This window comes from Lepisosteus oculatus, chromosome 5 (assembly GCF_040954835.1).
Source record: "Lepisosteus oculatus isolate fLepOcu1 chromosome 5, fLepOcu1.hap2, whole genome shotgun sequence".
Lineage (NCBI taxonomy): Eukaryota > Metazoa > Chordata > Actinopteri > Semionotiformes > Lepisosteidae > Lepisosteus > Lepisosteus oculatus.
In genome coordinates, this window is record NC_090700.1 from 59,368,709 (window position 1) to 59,382,593 (window position 13,885).

A 13,885-nucleotide genomic window follows, 5' to 3' on the forward strand; every position below is an offset into this window, starting at 1 on the left:
TCTCAAGGAGAGCAAGCTGGGTTATGCAAAAAGGCAAATTCCTAATGCAAGAAATTGTATATGGCTAATAAAGTGATCTTAATCTTAAATATTTCAAATTAGATTTCAAAATTTTGCTTTAGATCTGCTAAGCTAAGCAAATCGTTTCATAATAATGGCCAGTAGGGGGTGTTAACAGGCAAAATTATAGACATCGAGGAAGGAACCCCGTTTCTCCGCTGGAAAATGAGACTTGTTTGGAGAATAAGGATCCGTGCGTACTGTATGTTTGAAAACAATAATTCATACAACACAATACATTCTGAAGTATTGTTCTTTTAATCACAGCTGCAATCAGGTTTATATATGGCTTACAGTATGTTTGGCACATCTCATCGTCCGATTGCATTTAATTTCATGCACAGTACCCTTTCGTCAGACTAGAAGTGAAAGGGAGGTTAGCGGTACAGGCTGTTCATTTCCATTTCTGCTTCGCCACCTCCGTTTTCGTTTTCCTGCGCAGCTTTTAACCCTTTCCAGGGTGTGGTCTTTCACCACCACCATAAATCCTGAAACGGTCAATACAGCTGATATACTATTAATGCACAGAAAAACGCATAAAAGCTTTGTAACAAACACAAGGTAGCACCCGGCAGTAATGTGGCTGAAGGCAATCGGGGTTTTTAACAAGCATAATCTGAACGATCGATAATTATTGATTCATTTACCATTCTTATAAATTTATATCGTTTTGATATCTGTAAAATAATAAAACTGTCAAATATACTGTACTCTTCAATTAAATTTTAAATACAGCCGAAGTGTGAGACTTGAGTGGTCACAAAGGCAAGATTAGTATAAAAAGCAGTTCAGGATCTTGCTTGTTTTTGTCCATACTGTACCTCTGGGTTAGATTTTGGTCTTGTTGTGTAGAGATTAACGGTTATTTTTCTTTGTTCTCGTTTTTCTTTCATTGTAAAAGTGGTATGTCGTACTGCTAAGCAGTGATACGAACCGTGATATTCTGTAATAGAGGGAGGTAAATCCGGTATGTATTTTTTATACAAAGAATTGGCTCTTATTTTGAAAAAGCTTATAGACGCCTGCTACGGTGATGTCACTCCGCAGCAACTGGAATATGGAGGTGAAGAGACCACAGTGGACATCTTAACCCACCGATTTTATCCAGTAGGTATTTTTTTCTACACTTTTTCCAATTTTAAATACTATACTAGTTAACCTGGTGCAGCCTATGCTAAAGTTGTTCATATGCAAACCTGTGTATTATATGAATTTTGAACGTTCTCTGTAGTACAAACAAAACCAGGTCTGCAAAACAGTACTTTAAAAGTGAAATTTGGTGTTCACGGACCTTAGATGGAGCTGCCTTTGAATTTCCATAGAGGAAAATTAACTTTGCATTGATATGTCCTTAATTTGAGATCTACCCAATGCCAAGTGAGTGTTTTGTCCACATCATTTTACCAAATATTCCTCATTGATAAGGTATAAAGTGTTGATTCCACAACATGAATTGTGGCAAAATAATTTTGAAAGAGCATTGAATATCAGTTAGCAACACTGAATAGATATGGAATGTATGCCATATTCACAAATGGAAATAGGCACTTTTGACTCAGCACTGCATGGGTAGGGTGGATGTTACAGTTGGCCAAGGTTTTCTCAGCTTTTAGGAAGACAGTTTTCTGCAGCATATAGGATACCTTCAGACCTGGTGTGATGTCAGTGAGTGTTGCACTGCTCTGGCAATCTTTCTCTCCTGTCCAGCGCTCACATGTCAAACAGATGAAGTGCTGTAACAAGGGGCACGTCAGAGAATCCTGACTGCAGGGCCTCTTTCTCTGTGCCATACAGCAGACGTTGCCAAAAAATCAGGTCTTAAACAACAGGTGGTTTCAAACCGGGCACATGCATGACAAATATAATGGGCAGTTCCAATTTTTATATCTATAAAGTTAAGTCAACATCAGGAAGCAACACAGTGTAGATACTGAAAAAAATGTTAAGTACAAACTGAATCGGTCGAACTGTGATGTCGGAACAACGTTGCTTTTCCTGCTTGCAAATCCAACACACATTTTCGAACGGAATTGGAAAAGTGTTCTTGTGCCTTCCCTAATACACTCTGATGCAACTGGGTTATTTCTGGATTCTCCATCTTTTAACAGGACAATGGCTAATCAGGCAGGCACCCTATTACATGGAGAACAGTTCCTGCTGTGTGGAATCTGTACCAGGAACATCTCCTCTCCCAAGCTGTTGTCCTGTCTTCACACCTTTTGCGAGGAGTGTCTAACAAGGTCTGAGAAGTCTGATTCTGTCACCTGCCCTACCTGCCAGAAAGCCACAGAACTCCCCAAGGTGAAGAACAATGTGCTCTTCTCGGAGCTGAAGGCCAGGGTTGATACCTACAGACAGATTGTCCAAGCCAGCGTGCTTCCATGCTCTAGGTGCAGAGCTGGGGCAAGCTTCCTGTGCTTCGAGTGTGAGAAAATGCTGTGCCAGAGCTGTTTTGATGCCCATCAGATCTTCACAGAGAAGGAAGGACACCCAGTGGACAGCGTGGAGAACCTGAGGAGGATGGACTTCCCAGACTTCCTGGAAGCCACCCGCAAGAAGAGGCTCCCTTACTGTCCCAGCCACGAGAAGCAGATGATTAGGTTAGATCCGCTCCGACTTTTGGACTGGAATACAGCGTTGTGCCTTGGTGTTCCAATTTTAGACCTCTTGAGTTTGGTTCTAAAGATGTTCATAAGAAGCAGTCCACTATCGTGTTTCTAATCAGTCAGATATTACACTTGATGCGTAACAATTGTAACTGTAAACTAGAACCCTGTATCTTTTGGAGTAAGGGTTGGATAACAGAAGTTTGTGAGTGGTGATCTGGTTTCCTTTAACTTGAAGATTTACAGGATACAGGTTTTGTCTGTATTGTAGGTTTATTTTATTAACATCACTGTTAAATTATTTCCTACTTGAAACTTGTTTTCCACAAATTCAAGGTAATTTGACCAAAATCCCAGTTTTAATTCATGTTAATTTGATTTTCAGTAAGAGGGCACGTTTCTGATTTTCTTATCTGTGTGAATGAACTACAGTACAGTATATTACTGCCTGAATATCTGTTTTTAAAGAACCATGTGTTATCAGACCTGTTCTCTATTAATATGCCAAGGAAAAGCCTTTTGAGAGGTGTGAAAATAAGCTTGATACGGCAAATAACTCCCACATCGCCAGATACATGTGAAAATGGTTCCTTGCTCTCTCACCCTGTCTGCACCTTCTCAATTCCCACAGCATCTTCTGCAGGACGTGTTCCAAGTCTGTGTGCTGCACCTGCACCATCCTGGAGCACAAGCCTCCAGCCCATGAGCACTGCGACATGAAAGAAGAGGTGCAGCTGCAGAAACAGGATCTCAAAAAAATGTCTGCTGCCCTGTTGGAGAAGCAGGAGGCCTTCGCCAAAGCCTGCCAGGAACTGTGGACTCTGCGGGACTCGAACCGGGCCCACAAAGCAGAGCTAGAGGACGCGATCAAAGAGGCGGTGAGGGAGACGGTGCAGGTAGTCACGGAGAAGGGGGATGCACTCCTGGGCGAGCTGGAGGGCATGTATGCGAACAAGGACGCCGAGATCAAGGGCCAGCTCTGCAAGACGGAGAATGTCCTCAAGAGGGTAGATGCTGCCTGTGACCTGATCGAGAAAATCGAGTGCTACGGCGCCGACAAAGACGTTTTGGAGATGCAGGGGATGGTGAGATCCTCCCTGCAGGAGCTCCAGCGAGAGGACAGGGTACACGTCAAGCCGCAGGCCTTGAAAGTCACCTTCACCAAATCCCATGTGGAATCTCGCGCCTGCGTCGGCAGCCTGGCAGTTTGGAAAAGTGAGTAAATTAAGTGCTGTGCCTCCCTTGTCGTTAAACCTGCCTGCTCCACGTGACCTTGCTTGTCTTTCCACTCGTTTTCCACATTTTGCAGGGAAGCAGCTGGAAACAAAACAAAGGTTTTTGAAGTGGAACCTGAATGGGTCGTGCGCTAAATGCTTCCAACTTGTTTCTTGCTTCTGTAGGCTGGATGTTCTCAAACTATGCTGACTGTTGCTAGGGGCTTGCATTGGTGTCTAACAGCCCACATTGTGCTGGGAGCTTGTTTAACTGCTTCCAAGTGGCCCCTTCGAGTATCCAAGCCCCCGTTGGACTGACCATGGTTGTCTTTTGAAAACTTCTGAAAATTAAGTAACTTGTTGTGTTTGTAGTTTTTGTTGTGTTGTTTGACCACCTGACATTCAACCCAGCTGTGTTCTATTTTTCTGTAGACAGTGTTGAAAGAAGAGAAATGGCACTGTCTTCTGAGGTAAGATAATCAAATTTGGTAAGGAAAGACTTTTTTAAATTTGGTAAGGGAAAAATATTCATAGTTCTGCTCTGCTCTGTTTGTTTCTTGTCAAAAGCAATATCAAGGTAACACATGCAGCACCAAAATTATTAGAGACAACTCCTTTGGTAAAAAAAATTGGGCTGGGCACTTTTAACACAGTTTGCATAATTTATTATGTCAATCCTGCCATGTGTTTTTGTATTGTGAATGCAGGCTTCTGGGGTTGTCAGTGTGAAAAGAGCAAGGGAGGATGACCAGGAAACAGAGTGGATTGACAAGCACAGGAACCAATCTGACTCGTACCATGATCTGCAACCCCAGCCCAAACGCCACACCTCGCCAGATCTCTACCAGTCTGAGGCCAGCATGGGGTCATACCCAGGAACTGACAGCCCACGGTCCACCTCACAGTCTCCTGTGCAGGAAATAGAGTCAATGGGTAGGATGAGCCTTAATTTCTGGATACCGTCACAAAATATTCTGCATTGCAGCATTTTGATCTGCAACTTTGCATATTTTTACAGGTACTTCACAAACAGATTCGTGGGTAATATCTTCCAGTGAATCTGAAGATGAATCTCCATCAGTAAGGACAATCACGGAGTCATCAATATTCATTTCAGAAATAATTTCAGCTCCCAATGTAATATCAGTTGTTGCAACCTCGATAAATTGCCTGTCTTATTATGGGTTTCACATTCCCTACGGAAAAGACTTTGAAGATAGACTTTCAAATAAAGTTAAAGTAGGAATGGTCATTTCCAATCCTAAAGAGTGTGGCCTTTTGGCTTTTCTTTCACTTCTGGTACTTAATACTTAATGGAACTAACTGTTTGAATACAAAAATCAAATCTCTCTATTGGCTGCTAAATAAGCATTACCTGCACCTGTTCCAAAGCAGTTGTCTGTTCAGAATGGTAGATGACAATGGCAGTAGAAAATGCAACAACACACTTTTGTAGGATAAGCATGTTTTGTAGTGAGGGCCTAAAGATGGAATAAGCTAGAAAAAGTTGGGGTGTCTCAAGAAACTTGTAAATTAATTTATCTTCTGGCTGTGTTTATAGGGTGCAGGTGGCCGGAATCATAACAACCAAATTGTATCCCAGTTGCAAATCAGCAGCGAGATCCAATCTAAAGTTGCCACACAAGACTGGGCAACAGGCACTATCGTGTTCTTTGATTTGGAGACCACAGGATTGGGTATTTATTGTCACATTCAGAAATTTGAATTTCTTCTCAATCTTTTTTTATTCTTGTTCTTTCCACTCCATTTTTTGCCTACATGTAAAGAACAATGTTTTTATTTCACACGTATACAATCCTTCTAGTTTTAAAAACCTTTTTTTTTATTTGTCCACAAATTTTCTTTAGTAATGCAGCTTTTGGAAAAATGTCTTTGTTAGGAAATGTCACATAAATCAGTGTTAGTATTACAATGCTTTTTTGCCTGATCATTTTATGTATCTTAAATATGTGTATTTAATTCAGATTTATACATTACGATAAGGCTGATGCATACTGTATGCTAACCTATACATGCTGATGAGATCTGAGTTTACAAATATATAATTCCACCTTTGATTGTCTTCCAGATCTCTCTTCCAACATTATCCAGCTCTCTGCTGTTTGTGGCGAGTTGACCTTTAACACTTACATCCTTCCAGTCCAGCCAATCACACAGGGAGCATCAGCTGTCAACGGGCTGACGATGGAGGATGGAGTGCTGCTTCTGCACTCAGAGCCAGTGGAAACTACCTCCATTGGAGAGGCCTTGACTGCCTTCCTCAACTTCCTTCGCTGTCTGAGCGAACCCTTGCTTGTAGGCCACAACATCTGGAGGTTCGACTGTCCCATTTTGATTCGCGTCCTTAAAAAAGTAGGCCTCAGGGATGAATTGGAGAATTCGGTCTCAGGGTTCCTGGACACACTTCCCCTGGCCAAAGATATACTGAAGAATGTCGAAATCAGGAACTTCTCCCTGCAGAACCTGGTCAAGTGTATCCTCATGGAGTCCTACCTTGCACACAATGCTCTTGAAGATGCCTTAGTTTTGCAAAGGCTCTACAACGCCATGATCCCCACACCAGAGCAAACACGCAGTCACTCCTTCTCTCTTCTGCAGGTGGAGACCTACGACTCCTTACAGCCCCTTATTGCTGAGAAGGCACTTACTAAACCTGCTGCTCAAAAGCTAGCTAAGGGGGAGGTGAGCTTCGATATGCTGAGAAAAGCTTACCAACAGGACCCCAAAAATGGACTAAACATCTTTCTCCTGCCCTGGAGAAAAGAGTTAGGGCTGACCATGTTTGCAGGCACGATTAAAAGGTTGAAAACCTTCTTCAGCAACATGGAAGAGTGAAGATTTTGTTCCTGTTAGGGAAACAAGCAGGAAGTGGAATTTATGTATTTCACAAGAAAGTCATATGTTCGAGAGATGTTGTTTGAGAAGTCATGCAACCAAAACCTGAAATGCAACAGAAATGCATTTTTTTTTCTGATTTTGTAAATATCATTCATTGTTTATACACATAAGTACATTAGTGATCCATCCATTATAGTTGGATAAAAAGGAACCCTAGCTCTGCCTTTGAAATATAGGTACAGCAATTGATTTCAAAAGCTGGAACTGTAGAAGGGGCTAAAGCAATCTAGCCAATACAAAGGTATCAACTTAAGAAACCGAAAATGTAGACAATATACTGAGAATCAAAAGAAACTCAGCACTTATAACTGCAAAAAGAATTCACAGCATGAATGCCAATATCAAGTCCACTAGTGTAGCAGATACACTGATATTTTATTGAAGATGACATACTGTAGGTGAATTCAGTATGGAGATTAATCATCAGCAGGGTTGACGTACAGGCAGTATAAGCTGTACAAGGAGTATAAGCTGTGACACATGCATTGTCGCATGGAGCAGATGTTGTTTTGCATGATTCTTCCCCTTTCTGCTTTTACGGACTGGACAAGCATGTGAATGTTCATCACGCCACACATGATCAAGTCCCACAATCCCAGAAATGTTCAGTATGCTCAGTAGGTCCTCCATGACATTGCTGTCACCCTCGCAACTCACAAAAAAGCTGAGCTGCACTAGTAGGTGCGATGTCCTCTGAAATTGTAATGTGAGGATGTAAGCCCACAGAAAATGACACGAATCACTGCCAGTGGAGTGCTTTAGTGACTGGATGCTTCTTCCTATTGGTTTCCCTGCTGATGTGTCTACCTGCTCATACCAGTCCGTTCTGCTCCAGTGATGAACATCGGTCAGTGAGCAGTGGGCCCCAGCGTGGTTGCCTGTCTCGAGGACTGTGATTGTTGAGCTGCCTCCTCACGTCTGATGAGCAGGTAGTTGTAACCTGAACTTTATGAGGCCGTGGGCCTGCCAGTGCAAGGACGGTCCCCAAGATGAACCATGATAATGTGTGAGTCTTGTCTAGGTTCTGTGGCCCGAGTTCTCCCTGATCATGAGCTTACAGTTAATGGAGAGTATTTGTAATGTCTTTCCAGGTTAGAAATCAGTCAGTGTGCCGACTTTGCCCAGCCTCCAGAATACCAACGGTACAACGTCTTTGTTCTCTTGATCACCGAGTTATATTTGTCCCTTTTGCATTTTTCTTTCTTGACCCATCAGACGTGACCTTCAGCAGGTTGGATCACTTTACCACCTGTCCTCGATCAGCTCTGTCCCTAATGTGGCTATTCGGTGCTTGATTGCAACAGTCTTATTCGCTGCCTGTCATGAATACATCAAATAATCGTAACAATTTATTATTATAATAACATGCATAAGTAAAATGAAACATTTCTTTTGATTCTCAGTATAGATTTAGAACAATCCTGATATTCAGTGTTGTTTGAAGTTCAAGGTTGACGCATGACATTTGCACATCGGTGTCCAGATGATTCAAAGATGCAGTACTCATGGAGGTGAAAGTAAAAAGTGTGCTATACAAACATGTGAAAAAATTATATTTCCTTATCATGAAATGATAAGTAAAGGTAAGAAAGAGGTACTGTATGTTTTAATAAGTATTTTAAAGAACCATGTTGTAGAGACTGTTGTTCCATGATCCCTCAAGAAATAGTCGGATGTACAGTATTACCTGAGGAAAATTGCAATATGAAGAAAATTTGGCATAGTAGTCTTTTCTCATTTGCTATCTTTAATGAGGTATGGTAAAAGTACTTTTAAGTTTGTGAATTATTTGAATTAGCAAGAGATTTCAACTGTGAAATGCATTATTATTATAATACTATTATTAGTATTCAAGTATTAAATACTAACTATACTAACTCTTTTTAGTGTTGTATAGTTATGGTTAACAGTTAACTGGCATCACAGCACGAAAGAAGGTAGTGGAGTTGTCTTTTTGTTATGTAGAGATAGTCTCATATGTGTACTGTATTTGAAGTTGTACCTGAAGGTCAAACTGACTTTCCCACTACCTTTGGCGAGACAGTTCTTGACAGCAGAGACCCCTGTGCAGAATGACGAAGGACTCATCAAGAAGACCGTGGACTGAATGGGAAAGTGACTGTGGCTTTTACTGTCTTTTACACGACTTGAACATAAATGTACTTTCAGAAAAGAGAGAAATATGAAAAAATGGAAAAGAGTTGTAATATGGGAACCATGGTTTTAAAAAGTCTCCCTACTCAGTGTTGTGTGATAAAAAAAAAAGTTATCAAGTCTTGTTTGAAACATCTAAAGAAACTCGTCGAGGGAACAGAGATATGACATTACAGACTTTAGCACAAGGAAATGACCTTTTACTGAGTATTCAATCAGATAGGGGGTCACACCTTTAAACAATATGGATTTTGAAGTTGTAATATACATAAAGCAACTTTGTTATACAGTATTTGTTTTTTATAAATACACCATTTAATTGTTTACATATAGTTGTTGCGGTACATATACAGTATACTGTATATTGAGTAAACATTACAGAGCAAATTCCATAATATGATTACAGCTGTATCGATTTGTATGGAAATATCTTCATGTTTTTAAAATTCTTATGTGCAATGTACTGCAAATTATTGTGATCTACTTTACCTCCATCAAAGCACGTGTGCCTTAATGCACATGGCAACCAGTTAAAAAAATTCACACTTGAAAAAAAATTTGCTCTTTTGTTAGTCAGATTATTTTGCTTATGGCTGTCGCAGAGCTGACTTATGTGGTCATTTACAATGGTGTGTTCCAAAAAGCTAACAGAATTCAAGGCCTTATAACTGTACACAGTCCTGTGACGTTCTTTACCAAAGTCACTGCGGCTGTGTCTTAAGCCTTATACATGTACACATGGCAATCTTCTGTGATGACATGCATGCGTTTATTGCCTTGGTGCTGAATAAACAAATTGCATTTTTTTAGAATTAGGTAGTAATGCTCATCGAAGGCCTTAAACAACTTGTGAAATAGTTGAAACTGGTTCCTGGCAAATTATATGTAAGGTGCTTTGTATTTTATTAGTAGTAGTGTTCCTCCAGGGTTGGAAGCATTTTCTTGATCACGGGGAGGAAAGTTGCGCGTCTGGACCTTCGCATTCTTAAGGAGCACAAACGCGGTGAGTTTATTTGTATTTGTTAAGTTACTTTCCTCTTAAATTGTTCATTTTTATAGTTAGAGTTTCACACTGTGTTTGTTCTGAATTCAAAAAAGGAATAACACCGTCTTACAAATATTTGTTTTCTACGTGGGGCAGCAGTTTTAGGTTAAGGTTCAAAATTGTGGTACGTTTTAACAGATATTTGGTCTGATGTGTGTGACATTAATCTTGGTGAAAGCAAAATAATTAACATTCATTCTCTTTTGACCTAAAATGACTAAGAAGTGGCTTTTTTATCATTCAAACTTAAGTTTAGGAATAAAAGAGAAGTGATGAAGTTGGCAGTCATGCAGGGTGTTACAGTATATTGTGTAGTGCCCTGTGTCAGCAGGGTTAGGCTCCTGCTCTCTGTGATACTCTGTAGTAATTTGTAGTTTTGGATAATGTATGAAGAAATGATAAAAGTATTTTAGATTCTTTACAAGTGACTTGAATTTTAGAGTGCTGTAAAAAAACATTTTTCATGTTAGCATGTTATTTTTGAGTAATTTTAATGCCAGCACTATATCCACAGATCATTCCTACGTTTCTCAAGAATTTTGTGTACAATTAAATTTTCTCAGAGAGTAACAATAGATAACTTGTAATGAAGTATGGCATATCTCGCTTTTGTCCTTGTAAAAAAAAGTATAATTTAAGTGTAATACTATCACATAAATACCAGTGGTTAGTTATTTATATTATAAGCAATTCCCTTTTCATCAAAGTTTTATGAAATTATTAACCTATATATAACCTATATGTAGTATATTTAGTAAACATTATGGAGCAAATTCCATAATATGTGACATATTTCAATGGGCATCAGCCATTATGCATATAAACCTCTGTAATCTAGAGTCTCGTTTTGCAGGGAAAATCAGACTAGTCTTTGTCTCTTCTACCCAGCCTGCTCAGCGCACATTTGCAATGAAAGCACAGATCTGGAGCACAAGTGGCCAGAAGATGTTCGTACCGTAATAGCAACAAGGCCGAGGCCGAACAGCAGAGGGACTTTTACGCTGAAAGGTGTAAGAAACTGCTGGGGAGGGATAAAGCGCTCAATAACATCCACTAGGAGCTGAGTTCTCAGCAAGGCTTTCAAATGCTGATGAAGAAACAGATGGAACTGCATATGGAAGCAGCAGTGATGGAAATAGGGGATCGTGCTTTCATACTTTAGCCTCACTTACATAGTAATGAGCTTTTGGAGTTGCCCACTTTGTTTTTATGCACATGTTTGATGTAACTGTGTTTCATGTAGCTGAATAACATTTTGGTCTGAAGAACACAGCTCCCGTGTCTTAGTTCTCTTGTATGCAAGTTATCCCTTCGGGTCCAGTCTGGATCATGACTAAAGGCCCGTGTAGTCTCCTCAATTTTTACTTCTTTAAAGGGTGCTTTTTTTAAAGGGTATTTAGTAAAAGCAAAAGGTCCAAGACCAGGAAAAGATTGAGAGACTCCTTTATAATTTCTTCCTAAACTTGGTAGGAGTTCAAACACCACCCTGAATACAACCCAGGGGAATAATATTTGTACTGAAAAACTAGATGAATCTTAAAGTTTCACTTATAGTTCATTGGTCCACTGGGACAGTAGAGGCTATCAGATTTAATACCAGACACCTCTTTCTTCTAATATTCTTTCTTTGTAAATGATCTGTATTATAATCCCTTTTTACGGATGCATTTACAGATGAGTTTCTACGATCTAGTGGCAAACCTGAAGATGAAACCTCCAGGGTAAGATCCTGAATGAACTGCAGGTCTTTGTGTTGGAAAGGATCTAAAGTGAAATATTTTTTTTAAATTTGTTTCCTGTTTCACAAAAAAGGTGAAAGGTGTTTAGCCGTGACTTGGCTCTTGTGAACATTGTTTGGCACTGTCATTATCTGTCAACCTGATTTCTACATTATCAGGGATTATTCATGTCTTTGTGAAGTGTAAACAGGGTGTCATTATGCCTTAGATCAATAGTCAGTCTGAGACTGCTGCCTCTGTCCTTTAGGTCTTTAAGCATCTTCCTAAAGCTACTTAAATGAAATTTGTGTTCACACTTCAATGAAGTGTTCCCAGTCTGTCAAAAAACAATTTGAAATAATTAACCAGACAATAAATAGATTAATAAATTATAATATAATACATATAAATAAAATATAATTGTATTATAACTACAAATATTTAGAGTTGATTTTGTTTCCATATATGTGGATATACAGTGTATGTATATTGACTGTCTGACCATATTATGATAAATCTGCTCTTATAGGTTAGGGCTTGGGTTTACAAAATGTGATGTTCATTCCACAAAACAGTTAAGTCAACAACACTCAGTAGCTAGATTTGTGTGTAGCAGGTCAAGCAGCACACCATTGAGAGCTGGTGATATCTAAGAAACCTATTTTACTTTGATGTATTCTGTCTGTTGCAAAAGTAAGAGAGATTTCTATAATGCCCTGTTCTCAGCGAGCGGTGTTGTTGAGACCTGGGCCATTAACCTTTTATCCCAGATGTACCTGTGAGCAACTCCTTTCTGAGGTGTTCCATTGTGAGCTGTTCCGTCGGTTGCATTTTGGCATGGTCATATTCAGTGGATAAAAACATGAACAGTGACAAAAGTGGAAAGTGTCTTTAAAAAAAGTATCCTTTGGCTTCTACACCAAAACCAGTTAGCAAAAACAAAAGAACTGATCGGTGGTCTGCCTGTCTCCCATACAGATGCCTCATGTGACCTTGCCCAGCTGACCGCAGTTCGTAAAGAGGCGGCCCCTCACACCCGCAGCCTGCTTTTCCAGTCAGTCACAGAATAAGCTTCGCCCACACGCGGGCGGACCACGCGGACAAGAACATTGCTGTGGTGCTCCAAACCAGTGGAGTCCGAGACCATTGGGGAGACCCTGACTGACTTTCCCAGCTTCCTTCACTCTTCAGGCTAGCTGGTCCTTATTGACCACAATGCCCGGTGCCTCAGCTGCCCCAGTCTCCCCAGGTCCCTCCCAAGTATTGGTCCGAGGGAAGAATTTGAGCCTGTCATTTCTTGTTTCTTGGATACACATCCCTTAGCGAAGGTCACTCCTGCATTCTGCATTCAAGATCAGCACTCTGGAGAAGATGAATCTTAAGAAAAGCTGTCAAGCACAGAGCTCTTACAGGACCTTCTGGTTTGGAAAGCTCTTCAGTCATATGAACCCCACAAAAGAGTAGATGCCCTGACTTCTCTCATTTGTATAGTGGCCAGTCTTTGCATGTATCCTCAGAGGAGAAACACGTGTCCGAGACAGCAGCTCAGAGGCTGAGTGCACATGGGACTACCTCTGAGCCTCTAAAGGAGCATTACTGAATGACTGTAACCAAGGCTTATGTAACACTAAAATATGTTCTAGGGAGTAGGTTAAAAATTAAAACAGTTTTTCCCTGGAAAGGTACAAGCTGGAGCAACACTCAAGAAATTTAAAATATAAACTTTGACATTTTTTAGAAGCCCGTTTTTTTATCATTTTCATTGCAAAGCAACAATATTCCAGTCTAGCTGAGAGGTCATTTTCAAGTTTAAGTTTAATTATAAATCTGTAGACAGAAAACTAGTAGGTGAAGTATTTAAAGGTCATTTATACATGTTTTCTTAAACTTGGAGTTTTGATATTCTTTATAATTCTTTGACTTATTGTTTCTGTTCAGTTCTCTCTGTCTGGCAGTCTTAGGAATACTGTGTGAGCAAACTGAGCTAATGGGGCCAGAAAGAAAGGCTTTATGACCAAAAGGGGTTTATTTGCTTACAGTGTATTCAGTAGGTCATTGGTACAGAACATCAGTTCTATAGAGCCATGCTATCTGAAGACCTGACCTAATAGAACTACCTTAATATTGTCCGATTTTTTTTATTACTAATAAAGAGAGGAGAGAACAAAG

General features: G+C 40.1%; 1 protein-coding gene across 5 annotated transcripts; it reads left to right on the forward strand.

Annotated features, from left to right (window-relative positions):
* The first annotated feature begins 203 nt into the window (after positions 1-203).
* On the forward strand, positions 204-13,884 carry LOC102687136 (PML nuclear body scaffold). 5 transcript variants are annotated; one of them, XM_015343660.2, is made up of 11 exons: positions 204-262; positions 1,072-1,167; positions 2,169-2,660; positions 3,298-3,881; positions 4,313-4,350; positions 4,588-4,813; positions 4,899-4,960; positions 5,442-5,577; positions 5,970-9,956; positions 10,887-11,719; positions 12,695-13,884. In XM_015343660.2, exons 3-9 carry the CDS (start codon positions 2,173-2,175, stop codon positions 6,734-6,736), a joined length of 2,301 nt encoding a protein of 766 aa, XP_015199146.2. In that variant the 5' UTR covers positions 204-262; positions 1,072-1,167; positions 2,169-2,172; the 3' UTR covers positions 6,737-9,956; positions 10,887-11,719; positions 12,695-13,884. The 5 variants fall into 5 exon arrangements, with proteins under 5 accessions (XP_015199146.2, XP_069046847.1, XP_069046848.1 ...); XM_069190746.1 differs by lacking the exon at positions 204-262 and having other exon boundaries at positions 982-1,167; positions 10,887-11,008; positions 11,673-11,719; XM_069190747.1 differs by lacking the exon at positions 204-262 and having other exon boundaries at positions 982-1,167; positions 10,852-11,719.
* The last annotated feature ends 1 nt before the right edge of the window (position 13,885 follows it).